This window comes from Lonchura striata, chromosome 11, assembly GCF_050655825.1.
Source record: "Lonchura striata isolate lonStrDom1 chromosome 11, ASM5065582v1, whole genome shotgun sequence".
Lineage (NCBI taxonomy): Eukaryota > Metazoa > Chordata > Aves > Passeriformes > Estrildidae > Lonchura > Lonchura striata.
The window spans coordinates 23,965,056-23,977,326 of NC_140713.1; the positions used below are offsets into that span (position 1 = coordinate 23,965,056).

The 12,271-nt window shown below is 62.2% G+C and overlaps 1 protein-coding gene across 1 annotated transcript in view; it reads left to right on the plus strand.

Annotated features, from left to right (window-relative positions):
- The window catches only part of ZFPM1 (zinc finger protein, FOG family member 1), a 38,551-nt gene that overhangs the window by 18,796 nt on the left and 7,484 nt on the right, over window positions 1–12,271 (plus strand). Inside the window, exons 4-5 of the mRNA XM_077786392.2 lie at window positions 9,019–9,152; window positions 12,006–12,108. Coding sequence (XP_077642518.2) covers window positions 9,019–9,152; window positions 12,006–12,108 — 237 coding nt within the window. The remainder of the gene's footprint in view (window positions 1–9,018; window positions 9,153–12,005; window positions 12,109–12,271) is intronic.

The following is a 12,271-nucleotide window of genomic DNA, read 5'->3' on the forward strand; positions in this document are numbered from 1 at the left end:
GCACGGCTGCTGGCAGGGGGATGGGGATGGCACCGGGGGGACCTGACACCACCCAGGGTGATGCCCGTGCCACATCTCAGGCCCTGTTGGTGCTGCCCACACCCTGCTCCTCCCAGGGGAGCTCCCAGCTTTGCCTGGGCGTGACCCCGCCGCAGGACAGCGGTGGCCCCTTGGGGATGGACACCCCGGGCAGGTGCCACCGTGTCCCCAAGGCCACGGGGCTGGGGGTGCTGCGGGAGCCCTGGGAAGGAGCACACGCGCTCCTGCAGCTGCCCGAATCCCCACGGCCCCGCAGGAACCCCGCTCCCCTTCCCGCCGGGAAGCTCCCGCTGATATCCCGGCCCTTCCTGCGTGCCGGGCAGGAAGGAGCTGCGAGGCCACCCCCGGCTCCTCCTTATCTGCTCCCAGCCCTTTGCCCCCAGACGCTGCCAGGGCAGGGTGGGAGCACCGGGGGGGTGCAACTCCAACCCCACAGATCCCCCCCCTCATTCCCCGTGGGGTCACCACACCTCGCTCATCCCGAGCCGGGCATCCCGGCTGACTCCATACCTCCCCTTCCCCCTCCCGTTTTGGGGAGCGGGTTATTTGCATTCTTTAGGTAAAAGAGATTTTATTATCGGGCCCGGCAGCCCCATCTCTGGCGGCAATCGGAGCGCCGTGGATTTCGGCGCGCGGTGCCGCGCCAACCGCCGCCAGCGCCCGGCTATCAGGAGCTCTGCAGGCCCGGCGCTTATCAGGGATGGAGCTGGCCAAAAGGGAAGCTCGGGGCAGCCGGAATTTTCCGCTTTATCTGGCAGGATCCGCCGGGCGCCGGCCGCGAGGATGCGCCGCGCCCGCGGGGGCTTCGCTCGCGCCCCGCGCGGCCTCCCCGTCCCCTCCTGGGAGTTTTGGGGGGGGTCCCCGCGCTGGGTTGGTGGTCCCAAAGGTCATCCCGCTGTCCTGAGGGGATGTGGCCTGCCAGGACCTCGTCCTGGGCCTGCCTGGCAGCCCGTGGCAGGAAGATTTTGGTTTGTTCCCTGCAGGGGTGAGGTCTCGGGAGCTGGAGGATGAAATCCCAAATTTGGGAGTCTTTCTGGATGTGCCAGGCCTTCATCCAGGCTGCTGGGACACCCTGGCTGTGTTCTGCTTGCCAGTGGGATCAGGGGATGGAGCATGGCCGTGCTTTGTGCTCCCTCCATCCTGGAGACAGGATGCCCATCCTTCCCAAATTCCCCCAAACCTCTCCCCACAGCCCCTCCATCCGTGCCTTTCCCACTCCTTTTGCTTTGCCCTGGAGATGGGTGGGTAGCAGAGAATTTTGGGAGCACCCCACAGCCTCCAACTCCCATCCCTGCCCGGCCAACCTCAGCAATTCCAGCCAGTTTTCCCAGAAGGATAAGAGGAAAAACTCTGGGAAATTCCACCTGGGGCAGGAATGCAGCAGAGGAGAGCCCTGCTCAGGGACAGGCTGCTCAACCTCATGGTGAGCCACCAGAGAATTCCCACGGGGAGCTGCTGGGAGGCTGGAAAAATCCTGGATTCTTCCCTTTCCTCCAGGTGGGATGGAGCTTTTTGCTTTTGCCCTTGTGGGAACGCCACTGGCATTGGAGGAGCTGTGACCAAACCCAGGGTGGCTTTTGCATTATCCCACCCAGCCCTGTCCCACCTGGGAATTCCCAGGGAATTCTTCACCCCCTTCCCTACATCAGCATCACTGTTTGCTGAGCCCCAAGCCCTGCTGCTGTCTTGCCTGTTTGGGCCTTTTTCAATAATTAATTACTAATTATTAGATATTCATTTAATACTAATTTCCTCTGGGTTGATTACAGGGCTCAGGCTCCTCTCCTGATCCCCCAAACCCCTCACCCCCCATCCTCCATATCAGGATGGCACAGAGCAATTCCTCTTTTTTTTGGTGCATCTAATTAAAACTCCCAAGTTTTTTTGGGTTTCTTTTTCCCCCCTTTTTCCTCCCAGCTCCCCCTTCCCTTCGGTTGTGTTTATCTCCTGCTTCAATAATCTCTGGCTGCCCAGGGCTTGTCTGGAAACCTCAAGGTTCATTATCGGGGCGAGCAGGGCACAATGGGGGGGACGGCTCGTCCGGGGAGGGGACACGGCCCTCCCCCTCCACCCTGCCGTGTGTGGGTGGGAAGAATTATCCCAGCTCTTCCCTTTTATCGCTGGGAGCGGGGCAGCAGAGAGTTGTGTCTGTGGGAGATTGCTGGGGGATGGGGGGACGTGGCATTCGGGGAGTTGGCACCCCCAGAGTCCCAAATCAGGGGGTGCCCAGCACCCCGAAATCCTCCCCCTGCCCCAGGTGTGCCCAGCAGATCCTCCTGCCAGAGGGGTGGGGATGGTCCCAGCAGGGATGGTGGCACCTGTCCCGGATTTGTCCCTGCTGGGGGTGTCCTGCTGGGCCTGGGGGCACTGCGGGGTGGAGGGGACACTTCGGGGACACTGGTACAGTGAAGGGATGCTCCGACTGCTCTGGGGACGTTGCTGAGAGGAAGGATGGCCAGAGCGGTGTGGGGACAGTGGCAGGGTGGAGGGACGCTCAGGGATTTTGGGGACAGTGGCAGGGTGGAGGGATGCTCAGAATCTTGGGGACATTGGGGAGGGATGCTCAGGGATTTTGGGGACAGTGGCAGGGTGGAGGGTTGCTCAGAGATTTTGGAAACAGTGTGGAGGGATACTCAGGGATTTTGGAAACAGTGTGGAGGGATGCTCAGGGATTTTGGAAACAGTGTGGAGGGATGCTCAGGGATTTTGGAAACAGTGTGGAGGGATGCTCAGGGATTTTGGAAACAGTGTGGAAGGATGCTCAGGGATTTTGGGGACAGTGACAGGGTAGAGGGATGCTCAGAGATTTTGGGGACAATGGGGAGGGATGCTCAGGGTGTTTGGAAACAGTGTGAAGGGATACTCAGGGTGTTGGGGGCAGTGACAATGTGGAGAAATGCTCAGGATCTTTGGGGACAGTGTGGAGGGATGCTCAGGGTGTTTGGGGACATTTTGGAGGGATGCTCAGGGATTTTGGGAACTGACAGTGTGGAGGGGTGCTCAGAAATTTTGGGAACTGACAGTGTGAAGGGATACTCAGGATGCTGGGGACAGTGACAGTGTGAAGGGTTGCTCAGAGATTTTGGAAACAGTGTGAAGGGATACTCAGGGTGTTGGGGGCAGTGACAATGTGGAGAAATGCTCAGGATCTTTGGGGACACTGTGGAGGGATGCTCAGGGTGTTTGGGGACATTTTGGAGGGATGCTCAGGGATTTTGGGAACAGTGACAGTGTGAAGGTATGCTCGGAATCTTGGGGACATTGTGGAGGAATGCTCAGGGATTTTGGGGACACTGGCAGTGTGGAGGTATGCTCAGGGATTTTGGAAACAGTGTGAAGGGATACTCAGGGATTTTGGGGACAGTGATAGGGTGGAGGGATGTTCAGGGATTTTGGGGACATTGGGGAGGGATGCTCAGAATCTTGGGGACAATGTGGAGGGATGCTCAGGGATTTTGGGGACAGTGGCAGTGTGGAGGGAGGGTTGCCCAGGCATCTGTTCCCATTTTCCCTGGCATTTCCCACTGTGCACTCTCGTGCCAGCCCTGAGGGCGATGCCTCCAGGCTGCTGCTGATTGACAGCTGTCCATCACTCCCCTTGCTGCTCTGCCTGGCTGGATCTGAGGACCAGTGAGGATTTGGGGCTTGGATCCCCCCTCCTCCATCTGGGTACCCCCTCCCAGGGGTTCTCCCACCCCCCCACGGGCACTTGGGGCTGTGGCAGGGACCCCCCCTCCCCTTTTCCGGGTGGGATATCTTCCCTCTGCATCGCCCCGGGGCCCCTGCATTCCCCTTCCTGCCCCCCTGTGCCCTCTTCCCGCTGCCCGGGCACAGCCAGGGGTCCCAGCAGCCCTGGCAGAGGGGACAGGGTGTGCCTGGCACGGGGTCCCACCACCCTGGCAGGAAGTTTTCCTCCTTCCCGTCCTTCCCGAGCGCTTTCTGGTGTTTTTTTCCCCAGTGTTTGTTCCTGTCCCCTGCCCTGTGCTCACAGGTCCCCTGTGTTCCCTGGATGTCCCTCGTGGGGAGGAGCCCTGGGAGCAGGAGCTGCCTTGGGATGGGGATGGGGATGGGAGCCCCCTGGGATGGGCTCCATGAGTGGGCACAGGGCAGGGACAGGGCACCCCTGGCACAGAGGGCCTGGCAGCCCCAGGGAAGCCAGGAAGTTTTCCTGCTTCCCATCCTCCCTGAGCCTTTCCTGGTCTTATTCCCAACGTTTCCATCCACATCCCTGCAGGATCCCAGCTCTTCCCTAGGCTGGGAACCCCTTGTCAGGCGGGATGGGCACCCCTTGGGATGGGCACCCTCAGGAGACAGGGACCCTCCCAGCCCCATCCCAGCAAGGCACAGCAACACCCCGAAGGTGGAAATCCCTTATCAGCCCATCCCGCAGGGGCAGGGCACCCCAGCTTCCCTGGGCTGATCCCGGGGAGCACAGGGCACGGCCGGTGCCACCCCGCCGCCGGCGCCTGCCAGCTGTGCCCCACAGCTGGCGAGCAGGAGCCTTTTGGGGTGCAGCCCCCCTTGTCCAGCCCCGCCAGGGGCCGGGTGGTGCCCACGGGGCAGGGCCTGGCTGCTCCATTATCCGGGGGCAGGGTTCAGCCCGATAAGGAGTCGCTTTTGGACTCGGGCAGCAAACAATCAATAAGTGGCAAGCGATGGGCAGCTGAGATAAAGGCAGAAATCCCCCCCTGGCTCCTGCCCCACCAGGGCGTCCCCAGAGCACCCCAAACCTGCCACGGCCATCCCCTCTGCACCCGCAGAGCAAGGCCAGGCTGAGCCCAAGCAAGGCTGGATTGAAACCCTCCTCCCTCCTTTGTCGCCCCCAAGGCTGCCCTGATTACTCGAGCACCCGGGACGGCAAAGCCGGGATAATCTCCTTAGCCCCTTTGGAGAGATTTCCCTTTGTGAGCCGAGGTGAAGAGTGGAGATGCTGCGTGTTCACAGCTTAAGACTCTTCCCAATCGGCTCCCTCCATCTTATCAGAGCGGTGCCATCACATCATTGCAGTAGTTGAGTTGTCAGGATTTCTTCCTTCCGCCGCGCTCTCGCCGCTGCTAAAAACAGCAGCTGGGGCTGGGACGGGGGGAACTGGGGGGAACTGGGGGGAACTGGGGCTTCTCCAGCTCGGATTTCCCCAAGCAGGAGCAGGGGAGCCGTGGGAGTTTGGGTACCCATTGATGGATCCATCCATCCCTCCATCCATCCCACTGCCAGGCCAGCTCCTGCAGCCCCCCAGCGTGTGCTGCTGGGTGTTCCAGGGGTGCAGCCACATCCAGGCACCCCCATTTGCTCTCCTTGCAGGAGGGAAGGGCAGAGGGGCACCCCGGACAAGCCCACCCATCCCATTCCAAGCTGCTCCCGCATCCCTTGGCCTCAAAACTGCATCCACAGGATGGGAATGGCATCCAAACAAATTGCTCAGCTCCTTAGCAAGAATCTGGAGGTCCATGCACCCATCCATCCCCATTTCCCAGTGTCTCCATCAGCAGGGCTGGGTCTGGCGTGCCCCCCAGGCTGGCACGGGGCGCTGGATTTAATCGGAGCAGGGCGGCTGATCCCGGGATGCGATCCCATGACACGCTGGTGGCAGTGTTTGTCCTGACTGTATCCAGGCAGCTGCAAACACTGCAGGGACCTCCCAGCCCGGCTGCCCCCTGAGGGGCAGAGCAGCTGGTTTGGATGTGGTTTGATCCGAGGGATGCAGGAACAGCTTGGAGTGGGAGTGGGAGTGGGATGAGGGATGAGTGGGTTTGTCTGGGGAGCCTCTGCCCTTCCCTCCTGCTCACTCCCACAGGGACAGCCAATGGAGGTGCCTGCATGTGGCTGCATCTCCAGAGCTTCCAGTGCTGCTCCTGGCAGTGCCATTCCTCTCCCTGGCCCTGGGAATGCTGTGGTCACCGTGCCCGTTCATCTCCATCACTGGAGGAAGGCTCGGGGATGCCTCCCTGGAATTGTGCATCCCTTCCTCCCTCCCCTGTGCCCGCCCTGGCCCCTCGGGATGGGCGGGAATGTGGTGCCAGCCCTGCCTGCTTGGCCATGGGGTGGTGACAGGATCAATCTTTGCTCCTGGCACAGCTCAGCCAATTCCCTTGGAATCTCTGGGTGGGAAGATAAGCTGGGAGCAGCCCCGTGTTCCTGTGTCACACCAGGCAGGTGCAGCTGCCTCTTGGGGGGGCTTTTCCTTCCTTCCTCCTTCCCTTCCTCCTTCCTTTCCTCCCTCCCTGCTGCTTTTCTCCGTGCCCCAGAGCAAACAGGCCAGTCCCTGCCCAATTTGGTTAACGAGCTGGGAGATAAGCCCTGCTCCCTGATAACGAGGGACCGATGGCCAGGTGAGATACCTGGGGGGTGTTCACCTGCCAGGGGATCCCACAGGGAGCTGCAGCTCACGGACTTTGCTCCAGGACACCCCAGGGGCTGCCAGCAGCTGGTCCCAAGCTGGGATGTGCCTGGATCCGTGCTGGGATCGCTCCCCACGAGGGCACACAGCTTGCTGCCTCTGGGCTTTGTTCCCAGTGTGGAGCACGCAGCATCTCCCAGGCCTCCCCATCGTTTTTTTCCCTGCTCCCACTCAGCAGTGCTGTGTGTTTAGCTGGGAAAAAAAATCTCCTTTTCCCTCCTGTTTTTCCCTCGCTGTGTTAGCGTGGCTGAGGCACAGGGGCTCTGGCCAGCCAGGGATGCTCATCCTGCTGGAGGAGCTCTCAGCACCACAGAGCAGGGGTTCAGCCCTGTCCGTGGGGCTCCAGCACCCCACTTTTGGGTGGCTGGAGGCCACGGGGCGCTGGCAGGAACTCTGGCAGCACTATTTTTGTCCCCCTGTCTGGAACGGTTTTCTCTTTATCAGCGCCTGCGTGTTTTCTCTGCTGGGGATTGATACACACAAGATGAAGTGCTCTGACATGGGAAGTGTCAGGCGAGTGCTCTTATCTCGGAGACATGGTCTCCTGACCCAAACGCTGCTGATTACCAGTGAGACGGGCAGGGGGGGCTCCGCCGGGGGGGCACCCGCAGGGGGACGTGGCCGTTGGGCTCCGCTCCCCAAAACCAGCCGGGATGGTCGGCGTGGCAGAGCAGAGGGCAGCCAGCACTGCTGGGGCTCTGCTGGGGCTTTGGGGGTGATGCTGAGGCTGGTGGAGCGGGGGAAAGTCCAGCAGGCCAGCAGCACTTGGGGAATCAGATGGGAGGTGCTGGAAATGTGGGATAATGTGAGGGTCCGACTGCCCCGCTCAGCCCCGAGGTCACTCTGGTGGTCACTCTGCTCCCCGGCTGTCCCCCGTGCTTCACAGACCCTTCCTCAGGCTCCGTTTGTGCCAGGGGATAAATCCCAAATGCTCCTCACCCTCCTCCTCCTCCCCGTGCTGAGGTGGGGCTGGTGAGGGCATGGGCAGGAGCTGCCAGGAATGTGGGGGATGTGGGGTGGGAGGATGCCAGGGATGCAGGGCAGGCACAGCCCGTGCCGTGCTCATTCCCAAAATCCCTTTGCAGGGATGAGATCCCAGCTGGAAACGGAGCCGGGGTGGCTTTGGGAGCACTCCGGTAGGGAGGGCAGGACAGGGAAACTGAGGCAGAGCCCGTCACCAGCACTGCTGGGGGCTGTGGCACAGGGCTGGAGGGTGGCAGGGACCAGCCTGGTGACCCCAAACCCCTCGGGGAGCCTGGGCAGCTCCCAGTGGGCAGCGAGTTCTGGCGAGGTGGCACCGACAGCTCCTTGGGGATGTGCCCCGAGCATCACCCGGCGGGCTGGGGTGGGCACAGGGGACCCGCGGGTGCCAGTGGCACCTGGGCCACGGCAGTGGCACCTCCCAGTGGCTCACCTCAGCTCACCCCGGCGCCGGGAGGATCCAGATGTCAGCCCTGCTAATAAACACATCAGATTTCCATCTCCGCAGCCATGGGATCGCTGCATCCTCCCCGCGCTCCCGGCTCCGGAGGCAATTCTGCCTTCAGCCAGCGCAGCCTCCCCCTGCCCGCGGTCCCGGGGGGCTCCAGGGGGTTCCAGGGGGTTCCTTGGCCCGCAGAGCCGGGCTGGGGATCACCCCACACCCAGCCCGGCTCGGGCTCGCTGTCCCCGCGGAGCAGCTCGGTTTTTTGGGGGGCGGCAGCGAGGGGCAAGGCAGCGCATCCATCTGGGTATTGGTTACCTGCCACCTTATCTGCGCTCCCAAAGACAAAGGCACAGTTAAAACATTTTTTCGAGCAGCCTTCATAGCGTATTCACGTGTTATCTAACCCATTAAAGCAGAGCCTTATCAGATCATCGAAGCCATTAAGCCCTGAAGCTGCTGCGGGGATGGGAAGCGCTCCTTCCGCTCCGGGACCCCCGGGAAGGGGCTGGATCCCCCCTCGGGACCCCCAGGAAGGGGCTGGATCCCCCCTCGGGACCCCCGGGAAGGGGCTGGATCCCCCTCGGGACCCCCGGGAAGGGGCTGGATCCCCTCGAGAAGGGGCTGGATCCCTCTCAGGACCCCCAGGAAGGGGCTGGATGCCCCTCAGGACCCCCAGGAAGGGGCTGGATCCCCTCAGGACCCCCGGGAAGGGGCTGGGTTCCTCTCAGGACCCCCGGGAAGGGGCTGGATCCCCCTCGGGACCCCCAGGAAGGGGCTGGATCCCTCTCAGGACCCTCAGGAAGGGGCTGGGTTCCCCTCAGGACCGCCGGGAAGGGTCTGGATCCCCTCGGGAAAGGGCTGGATCCCTCTCAGGACCCCCAGGAAAGGGCTGGATCCCTCTCAGGACCCCCAAGAAGGGGCTGGATCCCCTCGGGACAGGGCTGGATCCCTCTCAGGACCCCCAAGAAGGGGCTGGATCCCCTCAGGACCCCCGGGAAGGGGCTGGGTCCCCCTGGGAAGGGTCTGGATCCCCTCGGGACCCCCAGCAGCAGCTCCCGGCTCCAGCCGGGTGCTGGTGCCCCCCGGGATTTGGGGTGCGGCCGGCCGGGGGGGTTTGGGGGCACACCCCACTGATGCTGTGCGTGTCTCCCCGCAGATGAGCTGGCTCTGGAGGTGCAGGATGGGCAGAGAAGGGTCCGGACCCGGCGGAGCCTCCCCGAGGGCTTCTCCTGGGGCCCCTTCCCGGGCAGCATCCACAGCGAGCCGGCATCGCCGGGGCACGGCCACACGGTAAGGAGGAAACAAATCCTTTGGGAAGAGGGAATCTCCTGGTTTCAGTGCCCAGGAGGATTCCCTGCCAGCCCAGAGCGTTCCCACAGGCAGGACAGGACAGTACAGGCCAGGAGGTTGCTGTCCCCTCTGCACTGGCTGCTTGGTGGCACCTGTCTCCTCCCGGAGGAGATGGGATCTGGCTTTCCCAGCCCACATTTGCTCCCTGGGGACTCTGGTGGTGCCTGGAAAGCACATCAGCCATGGGGAAGGGGCAGGAGAGGAGCCCTGAGGGGACAGCGGGGGCTGCTGGCTGTCGGTGGCCATTGGTGGCATCACGGGGGAGCAACAGAGGAGGGAGGTGTCCATCAGTGAGACTCGGGGTGATTTTAGGCTCTGGATCCTCCATCCCAGCCATGTCCTTCCCTCCACACCCCCCCAGAGCCACACACAGGCAGCTCCAGCCCAGGATCCTCAAGCCCTGGCTCCATCCCCACCTCTTCCTCCTCCTCCTCCTCCTCTCTCCTTTGCTCATTTTTTTTTTCTTTTTTTTTTTTTTTAAGCTCAGGCCCGTTTATCTTTGCTGAATTAAATCCTTGATTAACCCTTATCTGCCCAGTTTGGCTCCCCTATCTCCCGCTTGGCGCCGTGTGTCCAGACACCCGGTACAGGATGATTGATTTCCCCAAGATACGCGCAGCTTTTTTTTTCCTGATACTTCATTTATTGTCTAAATATTTTTGCTCCCATTTCAGCAGCTCCCTTATCGAGCCTGGCTGATGATTCCCAGCCCTGCTCTCCTCTGCCACTCTCCTCCCTCCCTATCTCTGCTCGGGGAAGGGAGGAAGGAATTGCAGCCCCATCCCTGATAGGGGCTGTCACCCTCAGGTCCTTTCCTCTTTGCTGTTGGCAGTGCTGGGAGGGGTGCAGGGGGTCTCCCCCAAATCCTGCCCGGCTCTGCTCTTCATCTCCACGTGGGAGATGATCCCAGTTTGGGGTTTTGATGGGAGCTGGAGCGCTGGGTGGGTTTGATATTCCGTGGTGGGGAGCACCATGAAGTGCTGAGGGAGAAGGAGAAGGAACAGGAGGGAAAAGAGAAGGAGGAGGAGGAGGAGAAAACAAGGAACAGGGGGGAAAAGAGGAGGAGGAGGAGGAGAAAAGAAGGAACGGGAGGGAAAAGAGGAGGAGGAGGAGGAGAAAAGAAGGAACAGGAGGGAAAAGAGAAGGAGGAGGAGGAAGAGAAAAGAAGGAACAGGGGGGAAAAGAGGAGGAGGAGGAGGAGAAAAGAAGGAACAGGAGGGAAAAGAGGAGGAGGAGGAGGAGGAAGATGCCTACCTGATCCCACAGTGTTCCCCAAAAAGATCCTTGCTGGGGAGGGGGTGGAAAGGCTCTGGCAGGCAGCTGAGAGTGCCAGGGGAGGTGAAGCCCCCGTGGGAGCGTGCCCGAGCCCAGGGGTGCCCGTGCCCCCCGGTGGGTGCGGGGCAGGTCGGGTTTTGGTGGCTCCCGATGGTCATCGAGGCACAGCCGCCGCTTTGTTCCGCAGAACAAGGGAGGCTTCACGCCAGGCTGGGCACCCCGGGGTGCTGCGGGCACCTTGGGGTCGTGGGGAGCCGGGCTGGGCACCCCGGGGTGCTGCGGGCACCTTGGGGTCGTGGGGAGCCGGGCTGGGCACCCCGGGGTGCCGCAGGGCCCTGCAGTGCAGGCAGCCCCCCCATTCCTCGGGATTCCCAAGGGATGCTCCTGTGCCTGGCTGGCAGCAGCAGGGCCCGGCCCTGGGGGTGCCAAAGCCCCCCGTGCCCAGGGAGGGGGTCCTGCCACCACCGTGAGAGGGGCACACGGCTGTGACGGCGTGTCACTGGCACACACGTGTGCCAGTGTGTCACGCTGTGTGTCACTGTCACACGTGTGCCAGTGTGTCACACCCGTGTGCCAGTGTCACACCTGTGTGCCAGTGTCACACACGTGTACCAGGCTCACACCTGTGTGCCAGTGTCACACACATGTGCCAGCGTGTCACACCTGTGTGTCACACCCACGTGCCAGTGTGTCACACCTGAGTGTCAGACCTGTGCCAGTGTGTGACACCAATGTGCCAGTGTCACACACATGTGCTAGTATGTCAAACATAGATGCTAGTGTCACACACATGTGCCAGTGTGTCACACCTGTGCCATGTCCCACCCGTGTGCCATGTACCACCCCTGTGCCATGTCCCACCCATGTGCCATGTCCCACCCGTGTGCCATGTCCCACCCCTGTGCCATGTCCCACCCTGTGCCATGTCCCACCCCTGTGCCATGTCCCACCCTGTGCCATGTCACACCCCTGTGCCATGTCCCACCCTGTGCCATGTCCCATCCCTGTGCCATGTCCCACCCCTGTGCCGTGTCCCACCCTGTGCCATGTCCCACCCTGTGCCATGTCCCACCCTGTGCCAGGGCATTTTCCGGCTGCCCGCTCTCTGCTCCTGGCCGTGCCGAGGCCCCGGCTGGCTGTGCCTGCCAGGCTGCCCTGCAGGGCTGGAACCTTGGGCTGGATAATTAGATTTCATTTCGTTACTGCAGCAGCCATCGCAGCAGCAGGGAGATTAATTTCCCCCCCCGTGCTCATTAATATTCATTAGAATGCGGGAGGCTGAGCTGGGCAGGGGCTGAGCAGGGAGGGCTGGGACCCCCCGGCAGCCCCTCGGTGTGACCCCAGCCCGTTTTGGGGAGCACTGACCCCCCTGGCAGCCCCTCGGTGTGACCCCAGCCCGTTTTGGGGAGCACTGACCCCTCTATCAGCCCCTCAGTGTGATCCCAGCCCGTTTTGGGGAGCATTGACCCCCCTGGCAGCCCCTCGGTGTGACCTCTGACCCTTGTCCCTGCCCCACAGACCCCCCCCCTGACGCTGGTGCTGGGGGACGAGAGCTGCTGGCTGTCCCTGGTGCCCCTGGTGCCCGCAGAGCCCGATGCCAACGCCGTCATCTACAGCAAGGGTTGGTGCTGGGGGCAGCGGGGCGGGGAGGGTCCCCAGCCGGGTCCCCTGTCCCACTGCTGCCGCTCCCTGGGCTTGTCCCTGTCCCCGCTTCCCTGGGGAGGAGCCCGGCAGGGATGGGAGCAGGGATGGTGTAAGGGTGGTGTAAGGATGGGCACAGGGAT